This window comes from Aethalodelphis obliquidens, unplaced genomic scaffold (assembly GCF_003676395.1).
Source record: "Aethalodelphis obliquidens isolate GAN/ISIS:26980383/991018 unplaced genomic scaffold, ASM367639v1 scaffold20, whole genome shotgun sequence".
Lineage (NCBI taxonomy): Eukaryota > Metazoa > Chordata > Mammalia > Artiodactyla > Delphinidae > Aethalodelphis > Aethalodelphis obliquidens.
This window is the reverse complement of record NW_020837964.1, coordinates 18159702-18177690: the sequence shown is the minus strand read 5'-3', so window position 1 is coordinate 18177690 and position 17989 is coordinate 18159702. Positions and strand designations below refer to the sequence as shown.

The window sequence follows — 17989 nt, the reverse complement described above, 5'->3', positions numbered from 1 at the left end:
GCAGGGGTACTGTTGCTGGAACCCCCACTGCAAGCAGGCTGTGTACTTCTTCAACACCACACTAGACCCCAGAGTGCCACCAGGTGGCCCCCAGACCATCACCTACACCGTGGAGTTCCACCCCCACACTGGAGATGTCACTGTGGATTTCACCCTCTCAGATGCCCTGGACCGTGGGTGCTGACCCTCACTTGTTGAGAAATAAAGTGGCTGAGGGTGCCAGGCTCTGAATGGTGTGGCTTTCTGTGAAGGAAGGTGAAGGCGCCTCTCCTTTCAGGGCCCGGCTCGGCCTCTGGGCTTGGAGGAGACCTCTTCCCTTTTTGTGTTTTTGCTCTGTGGCTCCTTGCTCCAGATGTGGTGGGAAGCGGGGATGGCTTTGGAGCTGAGGAGGGGCCAAGGAGCCCACCCTGCAGTGGTTATGAAGTGCTCAGAAAGCTCCAAGGCTACAGCGTCCCTCCTACCCAACCAGGGAGCGGAGCCAGAGTTGACTGGGCTGGGCAGCTTGGGCTGCTCTTGGCTATGCAGTGCTGGGGTGGGCATGCTGCTCTCGTGGGAGCTGGCCTAGCCTGGCCTGCACTGGGGACCTTTGAGTCCCACCTGCCTGCTTCAGCTAGGAGGGGCTTCTGGGGGCAGAGTCGCAGACTTATGGCTGGGCCCGAGGCCTTGAAGACCCTGGCAGGGCCAGGCCAAAGACCGAGTTCAGACCCTTTCACTTGCTAAGTAGTGGCACCAGTCCACATTTGTAAGGGTCTGGCCTCCATGTGCAGCACCAGCAGGTGACCAAGACCAGCACCTAGACACCAAGCTGCTTTTCAGAGGATAGGGAGGAGGCTGTCCCAAAGCAGTTCCTCAGAGGCAGACCCAGGAAACCAGCCATCAGAAGGGAGCCAGGAGGTACGGCCCTTTCCCGTGTGCCCCCCTTTTAGCAGAAGGACCTCGTCCCCTAGAAGTCTGGGGCAGATGGGTATGAGTGCAGTCACCCCGACGTTGCCTTGCCAGAGAAGGTCAGAGAGCCCCAAGGAGGCCCTAGCCTTGTTTCTTCCCACACTCAAGGTGCCCTTCTGCTGTTTACTCCCAGTTCCAGAGGGAGTAAGAGAACCCAAGGGGCCTGATTTCCTGGTGGTTCAGGGCAGACTCAGGCTGTGCCCATCCTGTGGGGAGAGGCAGGAAAGGCAGGCCCCCCACAGTGGTCTCCCCACAGCCCTGCCTGGCCGCCTAGCCCCTTGGAGTCAGAGCAGGGCCCAGCCTAGCTTTTCACTTAAATGAGTGGAGAACACCAGCCTTGAGCCTCACAGTTTTATTTTTTCCTCATTATCCATCCTTTCAGCACCAGTAAAGGAAAAAAAAAACACCTCTCTTTTCAAAATATTTTATCAGGTGTAAAGATTGTTTTTCTTCTAGGGAAGAATCGTCTGGATATATATTTGATAATGTTCTTACCAAAACCTCAGGTGTGCTTACCATATAAAACCCCTAATGTCCCATGAGGATACAATACAGAAAAAAATACAGAAATTAAAAAAGTCTTTTTTCCTTTTTTAAAACAGTATTTCTAAATCTCAGCAAGTTAATACAATAGTTAAAAAGCATCAAGATTAATATCCATACTTAAAACTCAAGGTGGTCTGGACAAATGAAATGACCGTTTTCTTCCAAAGTTGACCCCTGCCTCCTGCCTTCTCTGGAGGAGGCTGGGCCCGGGGCAGGTGCAGGGCCTTGGGGATTTGGGTGACCCCTGGTCCGTCCTTCCCAGGCCTAGATGCCACAGAAACATCTGAGATATTTCTTTTCTTTCTTTTTTAAAAATCGAAATGGAAAAGTCTGGCTTGTACATAGACCCGGGGATGCACGGGCTTGATGAAACTCGTGGCTGGGTGATGGCGGCCTCAGTGCTGAGGCCCTGCCAGAGGGCAGTGCGAGGGGAGAGGGGAGCCAGGCCAGCTCTGCTCTGGACACTAGGCAGGCTGGGCAGAGGCGACCTTGTTAGGACAGGAAATGACTGAGGCACAGGGAGGTATGACTTGCCTAAGGCCGCCCTGTGAGTAGGGAGAGAAGCATGGCCCCCTGTGCCTTGGCTCCTCCCCAGCTGCCCTGGGAGGCAGGCGGCCCCTCTGAAGGATGAAAGCTGTGCTGGAGTTGCTCTGCTTCAGGAGCCCTGGCCCTGCTTCCGCTGCTGTCCTGGGCACACAGCTGACCCGCAGCCTGGGGGCCTCGGCTCAGGCCCAGACATCTAGGCATCACATCTGCCCCGTTGAGCTCCACCTGTGAGCAGATTCCTGGCTGCTCCTGGGATTGGAGACCTCTGATCCAGTGAAGCCTAGCCAGGGCCTCAAGAGCCACAGCCTTGGAGGAGGGGTGCAGCAGAGAGCCCAAGGAGGACTACACCCTAGACGGTGAGCAGCCCCTCCTGGCTTGACTTGGGGGGTGGGACTGGGGGCCTGGCCAGGGAAGTGCTCCAAGCAGTGAGGCCCTCAGCTCAGCTGCTGCCCCAGGCAGGGGCATTCAGACCAACCAGTGCCACTGTGAGTGTGGCTCTCAGGAGTGTCTTACTCCAGCGCAGGCCTGGCCTCTGGCCTTGGCCCCCTCTTGGTCCCTCTTGCAGCTCAGTGGGTGACAAGGCACAGCATCAGCTTATTGGCACCAGGAGGCTCCTGGCAGCATGGTCCTGGTGTGTCCCCAGCCTCGTTGGGCAGAACTGGCCTCGAGCCAGGCGGGCACATGGGTTGGGGCGCTGTGAAGAGGGGAGACCATTGGGAGTTGTCAGTAACAGCTCCCAGAGTCGAAGGGGCCTCGCACCTGGAAGCAGACAAAACCCTCCCTGCGTGACTCTGGGGGGCGTCCCCAGGTGAGTTTAAAAAGGCCAGTGGGCAGAGGCAGTGCTGCCATGGGATGAGGAGCTGTGGGCTTCACCTGCAGGCTCTGCCATGCTGTGCGCGTGTGCCTGGGGCTGGCCCTGGTCACATGGTGGCAGAGTGGATGCCAGCCAGTATCACTCCCTGCCTGGGGCGAGCAGTGGCCATTGGCCTTGCCACCCCCGGCCTGCACGCTGGTGAGGGGACAGGCTGCTCTGTGCCTTGGCTTCCAGCCCCTTAGTCCAGGGCCCCCAGATCGGGTTGCTGTTGAGGATTGGCCTGGGAGGACAGAGCCGCAGCCCCACCCAGAGGCAGGTGGACGGTTCCTGAGCTCAGCCAGCACGTGGATGGGGACAGTCCCCAGGAAAAGATTGGTCCCAAACCAGAAGGGTGTCCGGAGGGGAGACAGGATCAGGCAGAAAGAGGATGTGTTGGTTTTGACAGAAGAGAAGCTACAAATCTATCATTTTCAAAACCAGAAGTTCCCTCCCCCCTAATGCCGTGAGTTGCCCTTTTTCCTGTAAAAAAGTGATGCTCTTTCCTTGGATTCCCGTCTATGGCTCCATTGCCCAGATTGGAGTCTCCAAGGGAGGCTCCAGGCTCTGCTGTGCCTGTCTTAGGAAAAGCAGCATTCTCCCTCGTGGCTTGCAGACCCTTTAAAGTGAAGGGTTGTTTTTGTTCTTAACTTTTTTGATTTTCTTTAAAATGTAATCGCCCTTGAATGCAAGACCCTGGGGAAGAGCCCGGGCTCGCTGGTAACTGGACACAGCCCTCACGGTCCCTGCTCATGAGCTGTCCAGGCTGGAGGTGGCGAGCCGGCGGCCGTGTGTCCAGGAATGCTTCTTTGGCTGGTTCTGATTGTGTTTGGAGTTTGGCCTTGGGTGAGGCCCGAGTGAGGGGTCTGTGGCTACAGCGTGGCACATGGCATGCGGGCAGCGTGCATGCGAGGGTGCAGGCATGCGAGACAACATGGCAGCAGACAAAAATAATGAACCCTGGACGAAGCTTGAAAAGAGATACAAAGAGTACAGAAACCCGGTTCTCATACTAACCCACGGGTTACAAACTAGGTTGTGCTGTAGATTTGTAGAAAATAACAATTTGAAAGAATGGCACTGGTTGGGCAGCCAGGACTCCCAAGCCCGGCCTGACTTCTGTCCATGGCGAGTGCCCAGAGGTGCTGGGCAGCGCTGGTTCCAGCTCACCCAGGACTGGCTGCAGCTCTCCCAGGCCCCTGCCCGCCTCCCCCAGCACGGGTGGTGCTCGCTGAGGGGACATGGCCAGGGAGGGACTGCGGCTCAGAGGGCTGGCGGAGGCCCTGCTGCTCGTGATGACTTGGCCCATTTATGCCTCCTCCTCCCCCGCAGATACCATCAGTCGCATGGCCACCGGGAGGTGGTCTGTCAGGCCCGACAGCTGGGTGATGAAACTGAATTCTTCCACCTCCTGGGCGGGGGGAGGAGAAACATCCCAGTTAGACCCAAAGGGCATCCTGTAAAGGAGAGGCCTGGCCCAGACCTTCCTGAAGGCAGAGGGGTGGGAGGATCCATGGGCCCCAAAGGCCCCCTGGATGGGCACGTCCCATTTCCAGAGGAGAGCTCAGTGCTGCCAAGGGGTGCAGGGCTAGGGTCCCCTATGCCCAGCCCAGCCCAGCCCAGACTCACGGCCTTCCAGTCTGGGCACAGCCCCTCCTCCCCGTGCAGCATGTAGTCAATGCGCCTGCCGTTGCCCTTCAGCAGCTCTTTGCGTCCCTTCTGGCCTCCCCCGGGGCTCTTGCTGCTGGGGAAGGCGAGGTACTCGCGACGACCTTCCTCGCTCTCCAGGACCCTGCTCACACAGAAGGCACAGGAAGGCAAGGTGAGCCCCGCCCCCGCTGTGGTCCAGGTCCTGAGTGTGGAGCCGCGTTCTGCCCGCAAGTCAGACCAAACCCCTGCATTTAAGATCTGTCTTCCCTGTGAGCCCCAAAAGGGACTGGGATGGACAGAGACCGCACCTGAGTCTGAGTTCCTGACCGACCTGGGCCACTCCAGAATCTGCCTGGGAGCATCCCGTGTCCACCGTGGGCTGGCAGCACTCTCTTTCCCTTTCTGAACTAGAACGTTGGCACCACCCAGAGCCTGTGACCAAGCTGGGGACAGAACTGCCCAAGCCCTCTCCAGGATGGTTTCTGCTCTGAGCTAAGAGTGTCCTGTTTTGGGGAACTTGATCTTTGCAGTGAGCCTCAGGGACCTTCCTCTTCTGGAAGTCCCCAGGCCTCCCATGACTCTTGTTTCAGGTCAGCAGGGGGCCAGGGGAGCCAGGAGACAACCAGACCCCATCCCAGGACTGGACTGCTGTGTCGGTCAGTCCCTGAGTGGTTTTGCCATCAAGCCTCTGAGCCTCCACTGTCCCTCCTAACACAAGAATGATGACTGTGGCCCCAGAACACTTTGGGGACCAGGTGTGTGAAGAAAGGAATAAGGTAGGATGCAGCTGTCGCCCCATTTCTCAGTGGAAGGAAACTGATAGGGATGCGTTGGTCAAGGATCTACAGGGAGGGCAGGGCGCTCAGGTGGAATGTTACGCCCTGAGTCCGGGTCTTCTGACTCCTTGACTGCCATCTGCTTCCTGCCAGGTTTCCTCCAGAGCCTGAAAATCAGTGGTAAGGAGCCTTCAAGGAACACCCCATCTCAGAGGGCAGATGCAGGCCAATGTTGGGAGTGAGAGGTGCAGCCACTGAGAGACACTACACAGGCCTGCCTGCCCGGCTAACGCCTGGACAAATGGACAGGGCACCTGGACAGGCACAGCCAGCAAACATGGATTTCTGCAGGGTCTTTATCAGCCTTGAGATAAATAACACTAATGACATGCAGAACGTAGTCATATCTCAGAAATATAATCCATTACTGTCCTTTGCCTTTGATAATTAATTCCAGCATCAATGATCTAAGAGTTACTGATAGTCATTTTTAAATCATCATCTCATAAAAAGATAATTTTCTCGGCATAGGATGATGTTTCAAATTTAGTCTATAATTAATTGGCTCAAATTAGCTGCAAGGAGCCATTGCCGTGGCTCTGTGCAGTCTCAGGATGTGAATTATAAATTGGCTCTGCTGCTGGCCTCTCAACTGTGTCCTTTTTGGAAGTCTCGGGTTCAAGAATGCAGTTTGGCTGGGATGGAACGGTCTCTACTTTGAAAAGGACAGGCTTGTCTTATCTCTGTTCGTGTTTTTATTTGCCTAATGGGTGGCTACCAGCTGCCGGGCTCTTGCAGCAGATGCCATCCCCAGGGCTCTTTGGCAGGGGTGTCTGCAGCGCTTGGCCTCGCCCTCGGAGATTCTGGTCTTTTTTCCTGTGCCCAAGGCAGGCTGGGGCTCAGGGCAGGCCAAGCTCTGGTAGAGTGGACCCGGACTCTGGGTGCTGGTGTAGGAAACACCACCTCGAGGCCCCAGGCCTACTCGGAGGCTTCTTCTTGGTAAGGATACCCCTGGGGAATGAGGTCCACCACAGCCTCCGCCCACCCCCAGCTTGCCTCCCTGAGGCTCTCACAGGCGTCGTCCCATGGGGCTGTGCGCTCTTGTCTGCCCGCAGAGCCCATCTCTCCACACCTGTTTCTGGGTTGGTGCTCATCCCAGACCTGAGAGCTGCCTGGATCTGCCTACCCTGCCTGACCACAGCAGCATGGGTGCTGGGTGCTTACTTTTGCAGATTGTCAGGGGTGCACACTTCCTCGTCGTAGAGACCGTCCTTGTCCAATAGGGTACCTGGGGACAAGGGGGTGAGAGTGGTCACTGCGGGCAGGGCCCAGCCAGCCTCAAGGAGGGCTGCCTCCCTGGGGCAGTAGGGTTAGGCCAGGGCTTCTGTGGGCTGGGCAGCTGAGTGCCCCCCTTCTCCCCAGCAGTGAGGTCTTGGGGGCAGGTCTCTCCGGGAAGCCCATGGGGTATCAGGCCTCGGCAGTGCCCCTCCCCTGCCCCAGTCCCCCTCCCCTCCCCCCCAGAGCCCGTGCCCAGCCCCAGCTCACCGATTGCCCATGGCTTCTCCTCCCCAGGCCCCAGGCGGCAGGGGTCCTTGTAACGTGTAAACAGGGAGTGCTGCTGCTCCAGCTTGTCGTCTGTGCGGGGAGGGAGGGAGTGCTGAGGAGCTCCGGGTGTCTGGCCTGTCCTGGAGGGCCACCTGCCCCTGGTTCCAGTCTGACCAGAGTCACCAGGTCCCTGTCCCTCAGGTAACTGCCTCTGGGTGGGGTTTGTGTCCCCAGACAGATGGATCTGTGGTTCATCTGTCACTGGGTTTCTGTGTCCTTGAGAATGCCCCCTTTAACAGCCCTCAGAATTGTGCCTGGTGGGACTTTCCTGGTGGTCCAGTGGTTAAGACTCCACGCTCCCAATGCAGGGGGCCTGGGTTCAATCCCGGATCAGGGAACTAGATCCTGCATGCCACAACTAAAAGTGCCCGTGTGCCACAACTAAAAAAAAGATCCTGCACGCGGCAACAAAGATCCCGCGTGCCGCAACTAAGACCCGGCACAGCCAAATAAATAAATGTTTAAAAAAAAAAGAATTGTGCCTGGTACAAAGTAAGAGCTGAATACAGACTTGGTGAGTATCATTAGCTAACCCCATTAGTCTGGGTTTCAGAGGCTCCCAGCCTTCCCTGCCAGAGGTTCATCTGTGGGGCATCTCTTTGTCTCCAGCGAGGTGGCCTCTGAGCTATTTAGGGAGATCAAGGCCTCTTATTCTAGGAATTCTCGGGGGCAGAGAAATCATAGTCTTGCCAAATGTCCCACCGCCATGCTCTGGAGGAGCAGGAAGTTACTTGAGCTGCCTGACCCCGGTCTTTCCAGCTGCGACTGGAACCCACGCCTCCCCGAGTGGCCGACCCTAATGGTGAGGAGCACGCCTCACCAGAGGAGCAGTTGTCAAAGTTAAAATCTCCGCAGACGACGTCAAACGCCACCAGCTCCTCGGGGTTGGCTGCGCTGGACGAGGAGGTAGATTTTCGGAAATCAGCCAGCCAGTCCTGAAGCATGTTCAGCTGCTCACACCGAATGTCACTGTCCTCTGTGCGGCAGAACCACAGAGAGATGATGCAGCTGCTGCCAGGCCCCAGCCAGGCCAATCCCAACACTCTGAGGGGACATTCCCCACCCGCTGAAGCTTGGGCCCCTGGACCCTACCTGGCAGGGCGTGCAGGTGTGTGCAGGAGATGTACCCGACAATTCTTTGGTCGTGAGGTGTATTTCCTACCTGCACCTGTAGGGGAGGAAGCAAGGTGTTGGTGATGAGGCCTATGAGTTATCACTTCTCTGAGCACAAGGGGACACTGGCGACTCCTGCCCCCAGCCAGGTCAAACTCTCAGAAGCCCAGCTCTGTCGACTCCTGGCTAGACTGGGGCCCTGGGAAGAACAGCACATGTCCTCCTTCTAGGAACTTCTGCTCCAGTGTGGGAGGCAGATGCATGAAGAAGTACCAGCCTGTGGCATGGTGAGTGCCACCGACAATTCAGGCACGGTTTTACAGGAGAGAGAGGCAGAAATTGCTCCCCACACCCCTGCTGTCTCCTGGTGACCAGAAGGTCCACATGGATGACCCTGAAGTGCCAGCCCCTTGGTTCTTTGTCCACTCCTGCCTGGTGGCTCTTTCCTCCTCCCCTTGGTCACACCCTGGACCTGATCATGGCTTGGAGCCCATTCCTGTGAAGTCTGAATTAGGCTCCCCTCTGGGATGTGGTGCAGCCACAAAGCCCACCACCCTCGTCCACTGTGAGAAGCCTTGGACCTTGCCTTCGGCTCTGTCTTCCCAGTCTCTGCCTCTCTGGCTTCATGAGCAGTCATTTTAACTGCTTTTTGATTGTGGTCCCCTGTTAGTCCCCAGATCTGGGATGACAGCTGTGGCCGGTGTCTCCATGGCACCTATGTCATGGCTGGCCCCAGGCACCCCATGGCCTCCATCCTGAGCCCAGTCCTCCTCACAGGGGCTTCTTCACGCTCTACTCTCCCCAACCTCGGTCCTTGCCTGCTGCTCACCTCCTTCACTGGAGACAGCGTACCTGGCAGGTGGAGTGGGGCTGAGGGCTCCTCCCTGACTCCCTGCCCAATTGCAGGTTACCCTGGCAGACTGTTTCCACGGGTTGGCATAATGAAAACGAGCAACTCAGTTGTACAGCACAGACAACTCGGCCCCCAGTGGTGAGCCTGGTGCAAGCCTGAGCCCTTGTCGGGCTGTGGTCGGGGAGGGGAGGGTTGGCAACCTAGCCTGCGGGTTCTCAGGCCCTCTGCTGGAGGCTGTGACAGGAGAGTCCCTCCTGGCGTGCTCCCCAGACCATTCTCGGGTGCCCTTCCCAGAGGCCTCTGGTTGAATCCACATCCTCTTCCTCTCTGGGCTTTCCTCCCATCTGAGCCTCAGCTGTCTTCCCCATATTTCACTCATCTATTCCAGACTGGGTTTCGTATGATGTTGAGACCCTGGACCTCGGGAAGTCTCCAGGGAGGGTGACTGTAGAGGCCAGTTCTTGGCTGAGGTGCATGCAGCAGCAGCGCGGGTGCCCCTGGCCTCTGCTGAGCATAGCTCTGCCCATCCTCCAGCTAACAGTGGCCTGGACTCATCACGGGCCCTCTGCTCTGAGAGCCTCGGGAGGCTTCCATCCTTCTTTCTGCTGCTGAAGTCAGGTTGGTATTACTCTCCTCCATGAGGTCTTTCTTGTCATCAAACACCCTTAGCTTTCTACGGTTCTTCATCCCCTTTCCCAGCCTGGATAGATGCACATCTTTCCTTTTCCAGTGCCCAGGCAGATGAATGTCTGGTTACTTGATAATGGGCCTGGATTTGGGGCTGTTTGTAAGCTCATATGTTCACCATTCACTTCTTGCCCATATTCCAGGCCCAGACCTTTGCCCAATGGTACCCCCACCCCTGGAATCCCTTGGAAATTACACACCATTGGTTCCCCCTGTTGCAAAAACACAACACAGCTTTAAAACCACAGTGCCCCCAGAGGCCACACGATGGTGCTGTCTGCATCCTCAGGCCAGGCGTCTGTTCCCTCCTCTATAATTTCACGCTGTGAACACCATGCCTAGCGCTTCACGAATGTGGCTTTACTAGAGCCTTACAACAACTATGAGGATTATACTAAAATTACACCATCCGTGGCCGGGGTCATGAGGCTCTGGGGGCTGAGGCCGGTTCAAATCTGATGCTCAAATCTGACGTTCTTGGCTCATGCCCATTCCTCCCCCTGCTCTACACTGCTTTCTGAGCTCCAGGTGACTGAGCCACGCTTTTCAACAGCTGCCCATTTGAGGCTTTTAGTGCGTAAGCCCCTCACTCGCTCAGCACTTCATGTCACCTGCCTGTGCTGAATCCTGGGTGGGGACGGAGACAAGTGCAGGGAGGCACCACTCGGCCCTGCTGCTGAGGAGAACCTGCCCGGAGGGAAGACACGCAGAACGAGGTATGTCAGCCCCCCGCCCTCTTCCTTCCATCAGTCCTATGAGCTCCCCAAGATCCACTTTATTATGTGCTGGGACCTAACTGATTCCCGGGGCTTGAGTCCTCGGGAGCCTCAGAGGCTCGTGTTTCTCTTGCAAAAAACAATCACTCTGAGAGGTTGTGCCTTTAGTCCTGGTGGACAAAGACTGTCAGTAGAGCAGGGCCCAGAATCAGGCTTTGTCACGCCTGAGGCAGAAGCCAGTCCATTCCCTCCCTCCTTTCTCCGGGCGTTTCGGTAGCAGGAAAGCACACTTTCCTCGAGGATGAGGAGCTCTGCAGAGTAAATGGGAAGGCAGGGCTGGACGGGCAGCCCCGGGTGAAGGGAGCAGCCCGGCTAGCACATTTCCAGCCCCTGGGCCCTTCTGGGGCTGGCCTGGCTCCTGAAACCTCGCTTATTTCACTCTTCCACGTAGAGAAAGAGGCACACTCTCGCCAACAGAGATGAGCTGGGTCTGCTGTGCTGGGCACAACAGCTCTGCTCTCGAGTTCTGTCTGACGGGAGAGGCGGGCAGCAAGACATCTGGGGCCAGGGCTGAGGAACCCCCGAGGGAAAGCTGGCTTGTGCTGGACGCCGCTGAGGAGAGCTCCACTGAGGTGGGGCAGCCAAGACAAGGGGCATCGGCACATGGAGGCCCCTCAGGGTGCAGCTGGAGCAGAGCCCAGGGAGGTTGGAGGTGCCCAGGTGAAGGCTGACTTCTCCCTGAGGCAGCAGGAAGAGGGTAAAAGGAGTCAGACTTGGGACATGAGGAGGACAGGTTAGAAATGGGAGGACAGCCCAAAACATCTGGGTGGATGCAGAGGAATGGTGGCCTGGGCAGTGATCTTGCAGCTGGAGATATGGGGTGGACCCAGAGGTATCTGGAAAGTGAAAGTGGGAGCCCGGGTAGATTGACTGGGCTCAGGGCAAGAGAGTCCTCAGCAAGTGCGGAAATGGAGGCTGTGGAGCCACTTCCCTGGGCAGGTGCCTGGGGCCGGCTGGCCATGGTGTAACAGCTTGGAAATGAAGAGGGCTGGCCAAGTGGGGCCACCTGCTCTGGGGGCTGCCAACACCCAGCTCAGGCTGAGAGCTGGACAGAATGCAGCAGACATGGTGCTGCCAGATCTGCCAAGGTGGGGAGAGAAGTTGCAAACTGAGTTTCATGTGAAATTGCTTGATTTTTAAATGTTGGCCAACACAAGAAATTTTTTAATGGTGTGGACCAAATTAAACACATCTGAAGACTAGTTTTAGATCCAGGAGGTAGAGGGCTCTTCAGCATTTAAAGGATGGGCAGGCGACAAGGAGCCTGGAAGAACAGCCAGAGAGGTAGGAGGTGGGAGGGAAGCCCGTGTCGGAGGGGCTGTCCCAAGGAGATTTGTGACCCTGGTGGGCATGCTGGTTGGGGTGCCAGGCTGAGGAAAGAGAGGAGGAGGGGGCATGTGGGCTGGGGGAAGGCTTGAAGGGGCCCTGGCCTTTGAGCGGTCTGTAGTAGGGCAGGCGGGAGGGAGAGGGTGCGTTCCCTCCCACCCACAAACTGACATGTCCCCTCCTTCCCCAGAAGGTCACTCCTGCTGCTGAGACAGAACACTGACAAATCATATGCCAAAATGGGGAGGTTGGTCTCCTGTAAGAGGAGTGCCTTCAATTTCAGCATCTCAGGAGAGCCAGGGACCACAGATCTGCGCCGGCTGAGCTACACAAGAGCCTGAGCGATGGGAGGGGAGTTCTGGGCGTTGGGGTGTGGCCCTGGCTCCATGTGGACCATCCGCCGGGCCCTCGCTCCTGGCAGGAGCTTGACTGACAGGTGGCACTTCCCTGGACCGGCCGAGCACAGTCAGAGCTGAGGCCTGGGCATGAGCGCCTCACCACGCTGGGCCTCCACAGTAGCCGCACCAGCCCCCTCCGTTCACGGAACCCCTCCTAGGAGAACTGAGAAGTCTTGAGGGGAATATAGAGAAGACCCGCACCCGAAGCAGCTGCTGCCTCTGGGGGCGGAAAGCCCCGTTCTGTAGCAGCTGGCCAAACGGTGCTTCGGAAAACTCTGGAAGCACCAAGAGCAGCTTTTGGATGGGGAGCAGAAAGTCAACACCCTGAGCGTGTCAGGCTCAGAAGAAGATAAATGTGTAATGACCAAATTACCATGGTCTAAAAGCTCTCCCAATTGCATCCAAATTAGCAGAAATAATTATGATTCACTTTAATTAGTGACTGTGGAAGTGAAGCCTCGGGCTGGTGGGCAGAGGGCCTGGTGTGGCAGCTGCGTGACAGCCAGGAGGAAGAGGGCATGCTGGCCAGTGAGCCTGGTGGCCTGAGGCAGCGGGTGTGGTAACGCCCAGGGCCTGAGAGGCCTGCCTGCAAGCCTACCGCCATTTGTCTGCAATGATTCAGAGAAGGGGCTCCCTGCCTCCACCGCCTACCACCTTCACCACCGGCACCGTGGGAACCTCCCAGGCCTCGCCGCTCCCGTGCCGCTCCCCACCTTGTGAGTAGGCTCTGCGTTGCCCCCGCTTTACAGATGGGGGAATGGTGGCTCAGAGATCTGAGGAACTTGCCTGAGATCACCCAGCCTGGAGCCTCGGCTCCTGTCCCTGCATTATTTCCCTTGTCCCTGAGCTGGGGGCCCCCCGGTTCCACTCCATGAAAGGTCTTGTCTGCCCCATGCCCTCCAAGAGAGCGAGGACCCTGGCTGCAGCCTGCCTCCCCCCCATGGCTCTGGGCCCTGCTGGCTGAGGCCTCCTACCTTGAGATACAGAGCTCCCTTCGAGGCCAGGCTGTCGGAGGACCGCCCGTTGGGGTAACAGTGATAGGCCACGTCCATGATGGGGTAGCGGCTGGCAAAGAAGAGGCCGCTGTTGAGACACTTGAAGCTGCAGCAGCCATGGCAGCCGTAGACCCCGACATCATAGAGGATGTACTCGAAGTAGCCGTGCAGCTGGTCTTTCAACTTGGCGGCCGCCCGCTTGTCAAACACCTCCTGCAGGCACAGGAAGTCCAGGTTGGCAGGAAAGAAGGCTGAGACCTCGTGGTCAAAGGCCTCGTCCGGGTGGCGCCTCCTGCGCATGGCTGCCTTCTTCGCCACCGAGGACTTGTATGGGAGCTTGCTGTTGGCGCCCGGCTCCCCACCGCTGCCGTCAGCCCCGGCCCGCGCCTTCACCAGTGACTCCCTGGAGGCCGAGGGGCTGCCCAGGCTCCCCGAGTCCCCATCCCGCTGACTCTGGTTGGGCGTCTGGCCCCGTGGGCCCCCACCAGCCCCATTCCTGGCCTGGCCCCCAGAAGGGGGGTCGACGGCTTCAGGGGGCCGGCCCCCCTCGTCGCCACTGATGCGCACGATGCAGGCGTCCTCAAGGCTGCCACCTTCAGCTGGGTCCCCGGAGGCCAGGCCGTTGGCAGCCTCGTCGCTAGGGTGACGCCCACCGTATTCCACAGAGGCCGTCCTCTTAATGCTCCCAGGGACGGCCCGGGCCACGCCATCACTGCCCTGCGGTGACACCAGGCTGCTGAAGCTGGCCGCGCTGATGGAGGTGTTGGTGGGTGAGTCGATGTAGATTTTGATCTGGGGCCTACTGGCCCCGTTGCGGATTCTCTGGCCGATTTCTTTGGCCCGGGCTTGGGTGTTGAAAACGTTGTTGAGCCTAGCCAGCGAGTCCGGGAGGAGGCAGAGGTTGGCAGTGGCGAAGCAGAAGCTTTTGCCAGGACCCGTACCCTTCCATTCACTGTGCAGGGCCGCCCCACTGGCTGGGCCCTTGTCCTCCAGCCGGGAGTAGACGTAGGGCCGGCGGGCCGACTGCAGGGTGGACCAGAGGAGGAACCCAAGGAGCGCAAAGGGCAGCGAGGCGACCAGGAGGGCCAGGTAGACGGGCGTGAAGAGCACGGTGCAGAGCAGCTGGAGGTAGCACGGGTCATCCGCCCGCTGGCGCTTCTCGTAGGTGGTGGGTATGAAGGAGGCCAGGAGCCGGTCCGCCAGCCAGTAGCATGGGAAGATGAGGGCCCAGGACACGGCGTGCAGGGCGGACAGACAGCTGTTGGGAAAGGGGGTCGTGTACAAAACCATTGCAGCTCAGTGGGCGCCGCAGCCGGCCCTACTACATGATGTCCCTGGCGGTGCAGGCACTTTCCTGGGCGGGGCGGGCGAGTGGGGGGCGGCCGGAGGAGGGTCACGTGCTGGTGAGACACGACTGTGGATGGTCAGCGGCGCATGTCGGCCAGCCAGTCATGGTTCCCCTCAGTGGGCCATGCTGGGCCACCAAAGGCTGCTGGAGAACCTGCAAGACAGAAAGTGAGGGGTCTTTTGTTCATCTTTAGGGGGCCAGGTCGGATGCTGGGGTCGTTGCCCTGCTCACCCCACTCTTGCCTCCTCTGACATGAGCAGGACTGTTCTGAGGACCAGGCCGGAGCTGGCAGGCTCACGTGGGGCGTTTGGGACCAGGAGCGGGCCTGGCATGCTGCATTTGCCTGTGTGTTTGGCTCTCTTCAAGGAAACTGCCTGGTGACCTGACTGCCTCTAGCTGACCTTTTTTTTTTTTTTTTGGCTGCACTGTGTGGCTTGTGGGATCTTAGTTCCCTGACCAGGGATCGAACCTGGGCCCCTGGCATTGGAAGCTCAGAGTCCTAACCACTGGACTGCCAGAGAATTCCCTAGCTGACCATTTTGGCTTTGTAAGCTAATTGCTTGGAAACTGGCCCAGGATTTGAGGAGCACAGTTTGTGGGCATGTAGGGCATGGCGGGTCCTAGAGGATGCCTGGGCCTGACACTGGCCTGGAGCAGCTTGAAGCCCGTCAGGAGCCAGGGGTGTGTTTAGAACAGGCGAGGGGTAAGCCTGAGAGGAGCCGCAGACACAGCCTCCTGTCACTGAATGCCAAAAAGGGGCCAGGGGGTCCTGGGGTAGAGGGCAGTGTGGCTGGCGGGGCCCCGGAGGGGAGAGTCCCTCCACAACCAGGCTCTCACTGTGCCCGAGCCTGCAGCATCAGACTGTCTCTGCCATCCCACTCCTGCTGAGCCCCAGCAGAAAGTGCCTGACGAGGACCCAGGCACTGTGTGGGCCTTCTGAAGTTCTAGAATGATCAGAGTTACCCAGTTACAGGGGACCCTGATGGTCCCTGTGACCTTTGAAGAAGCTCCCTGGAGCTTTGAGGGTCTGGCCCAAGCTTCTCCCCTAAGCCCCCCCGCCACACAGCCCCAGGGCCCAGCGGAGGCTCACAGCTGCCAGAATGAGTCCACTCCGGGTCCCCACCCTAGCCCGTGCGGGAGCTGCCATGGGTCTCAGAGCAGGCCCAGGGCCCCCGCCGGGAGAGGCCGCAGGTGCATTCATTGTACTGAACATAGAATCAATAAAGACAAGGGTCTGGACTATTTACCCAGCCTCCAGGGACCAAGGGTGATCATTCTGTGGTGCAGCTGGTATAAACATAACGCAGAGTTTTTATGACCAGATCAGCTGGGGGACTCATTTCCTGTTGATGTCTCACGGGCCCAGCCCTGCTTCTGCCATGGCACCTTGGGGGTCTGTGTCCACAGGGCCATCTGTCCTGGCCCCACACCCTCTCTTCCTCCTGCCTTCCTGGTCACCTCAGCCGGGACCTGGGTACCATCTGGGCTCTGCCTTCCCTCAGTCCTCACATCCTATCAGTCCCTCCTGCCCACCCAAGCCCCCGTGGAGCCCCTGTGCTGGTCCAGGACTGCATCACATGTCACCCACTTTCCCGGCCTCTTCCCCATCAGGCCATCCTCCACACAATGGCTGGAGAGACTCTGTTTAATCTGATCACATCACAGACGCCTCAGCCCCACTGAGGCCTTGCTCAGCACTTATTGGGCGTTGCGTCTCCCCAGCCAGGCCCACCCATGTCTGCAGCCCCAGCCCTCTTTGTGTTCACCTCCCAGTCTCCGGATGTGGTTTTCTGTCCACGCCTTGCTATTTTCTCTGCCCCTCGTCTAGCTCACCCTTCTTCTTCTAAGACTCAGCTTAGAAATCACCTCCTCAGACAAGCCCTTTTGTCCCCCTTGCCAGGTGGCTTAGGTTCCTTCTCTGGGGGCTCCCGTCCCCCTTGGGCATGGCCTGATCTCTGCAATTCTAGATCATAAACGCTTATGGGGTGAGGCTACCTCCCTGCAGAACTGGGGGCTTCTTGGAAGAAGGAGCTGCACTGAGGGCGCCGGGGTTCCCCGGGCTGCACCAGCAGCGGGATCTCAGGAAATGGGTGAGTGAACCTTGGTCGATCTGCCTCACGGTGTAAGGAGGGGGAGTTTCAGTCACCCAGTCGCACTACTGCGGCCACCATCTGATGTCGGGGTGTGGTGCTCAACCTGGAACAGAGCTTAATGTCGGAAGATGAACTTAAGCCGGTGGCTGTGTCTGGTTCTGAAGAATGTGTTTCACAAAGATTTTACTTTCTTCAGAGGAAATCACTTTGAAGCAAACACAGGAAGGTTACGTTTCGAAGCAGGTGTGTCTACTCAGACCACAGCCATCTGACCAGGAGCCCCTCACTCAGGTATGAGCAACAAGGCTCACTGGTGGTGAGGCCAGAGAGCCGGCCCCAGTATCTTCCCTGCCACATGCTGTCCTGGAGCCTCAGACTTAGCCAGTGGCCTTCACCACTTCCCCCATACCCAGCCCGAATCCTGGCCTCTGAGGGCCAGACCCCGGGTCGGGGATGTCCTAACCCTGATGGCTTTGGTCCTGTGATGGGCTCTTTCAAGGGCCCTGTGAACTCAGGCCGGACTGGTGGGCTCGGGCCCCAAGACCAATTTCATAATGACAGTGGCTGAAATTGGAGGACTTGCTGCAAGTGTGCCGACCCTCTGTGCCATGATCTCCTCTAACCCCACAGCAGAGCTGTGTCACCTCTGTGGCTCAGAGCTCGCAGCTCAGGCTTGGAGGGGCTGGTGGCTACCCAGGGAGGCCACACCTGCCATCTGACATACCCACTTGTTCTTTCTTTAAATCCCAGCAGTTTCATTTGAGTTTAACCTGGAGTTGGGGTGACAGCCCCCTCGCACTCCCACGTAGCCTGATGGGTTTGCCTTCCCCTCTCCCACGGCATACCGAGTGTACACCTACAGGAGCCACCTGGCTCCAGGCTGGCTGCAGCGAGAGCTGCAAGAGAGGACGCAGCCGCCTGAACCATCTGGGCCCCCAGGAAGAGCCTGCAGGTCCTGTCCCTGTGGGGTGGGGTGTCTGGAGCTGCCCCAGCTGCCAGGAGCACCTGCGGTTGGTACCAAGGTGTTCGGGGTTGGGGTCCAGGCCAGAATGGGGAGCCCTGGATGTCGCCCCAGTGTCAAAGAACAGACCCCCTCCCACGTCTCCCTCCCCTTTCCTCTTCTCTGTAGTCTGAGGTCATCAGCCCAGCCCCTGAGCTGCCCTGCCCCACCCGGCACCGTTCCCCTGTGCTCAGTCTCAGGCCACAGGCCCCAGACCCGCAGTCTGCACCGCGGTCCAGAGGAGCTTCCGAAACAATCCGATTAGACTCTTTCTGCCTTTGGTGGTCTCATTGTTTCGGGGGACGAAGTCCAGTCTCCCAGTCTCTGTCTAGGGTCCTCTGTGTTCCTGCCCTCACTGGCCTCTTTCTCCACCCAGCCTCCACCTGGGCTCCTCCACCACCTCTGATGCCCACTGCTGTCTGCTCCTCCACCACCTCTGACGCCCACTGCTGTCTGACCTCCAGGTGCTGTCTGACCTCCCT

General features: G+C 58.3%; 2 protein-coding genes and 1 long non-coding RNA gene across 10 annotated transcripts in view; 2 read left to right on the top strand and 1 right to left on the bottom strand.

Annotated features, from left to right (window-relative positions):
• PRMT7 (protein arginine methyltransferase 7) overlaps window positions 1-994 on the top strand; it is a 50001-nt gene extending 49007 nt beyond the window's left edge. For 4 of the 5 annotated variants that reach the window (XM_027119488.1, XM_027119487.1, XM_027119489.1 and 1 more), the window contains one exon: window positions 5-217. In XM_027119488.1, the coding sequence (XP_026975289.1) occupies window positions 5-184 (180 nt within the window). In that variant the 3' untranslated portion in view covers window positions 185-217. Of the gene's footprint in view, window positions 1-4 lie in introns of all 5 variants that reach the window. The other variant, XM_027119486.1, reaches the window with a different exon arrangement.
• Window positions 995-1281: 287 nt separating this feature from the next.
• Window positions 1282-17989, bottom strand: part of SMPD3 (sphingomyelin phosphodiesterase 3) — an 82051-nt gene continuing 65343 nt past the window's right edge. Inside the window, exons 3-9 of one of the 2 annotated variants that reach the window (XM_027119493.1) lie at window positions 13046-14567; window positions 8011-8086; window positions 7739-7894; window positions 6859-6948; window positions 6538-6601; window positions 4517-4679; window positions 1282-4298 (exon numbers count right to left, since the gene is read on the bottom strand). In XM_027119493.1, coding sequence (XP_026975294.1) covers window positions 4197-4298; window positions 4517-4679; window positions 6538-6601; window positions 6859-6948; window positions 7739-7894; window positions 8011-8086; window positions 13046-14356 — 1962 coding nt within the window. In that variant the 5' untranslated portion in view covers window positions 14357-14567 and the 3' untranslated portion in view covers window positions 1282-4196. Of the gene's footprint in view, window positions 4680-6537; window positions 6602-6858; window positions 6949-7738; window positions 7895-8010; window positions 8087-13045; window positions 14568-17989 lie in introns of those variants that run through there. The other variant, XM_027119491.1, reaches the window with a different exon arrangement.
• The window catches only part of LOC113627165 (uncharacterized), a 67672-nt gene continuing 63409 nt past the window's right edge, over window positions 13727-17989 (top strand). Inside the window, exons 1-2 of one of the 3 annotated variants that reach the window (XR_003435453.1) lie at window positions 13727-13836; window positions 16315-16798. This is a non-coding gene — a long non-coding RNA (uncharacterized LOC113627165). Of the gene's footprint in view, window positions 13837-16314; window positions 16799-17989 lie in introns of those variants that run through there. The other 2 variants (XR_003435451.1, XR_003435452.1) reach the window with 2 other exon arrangements.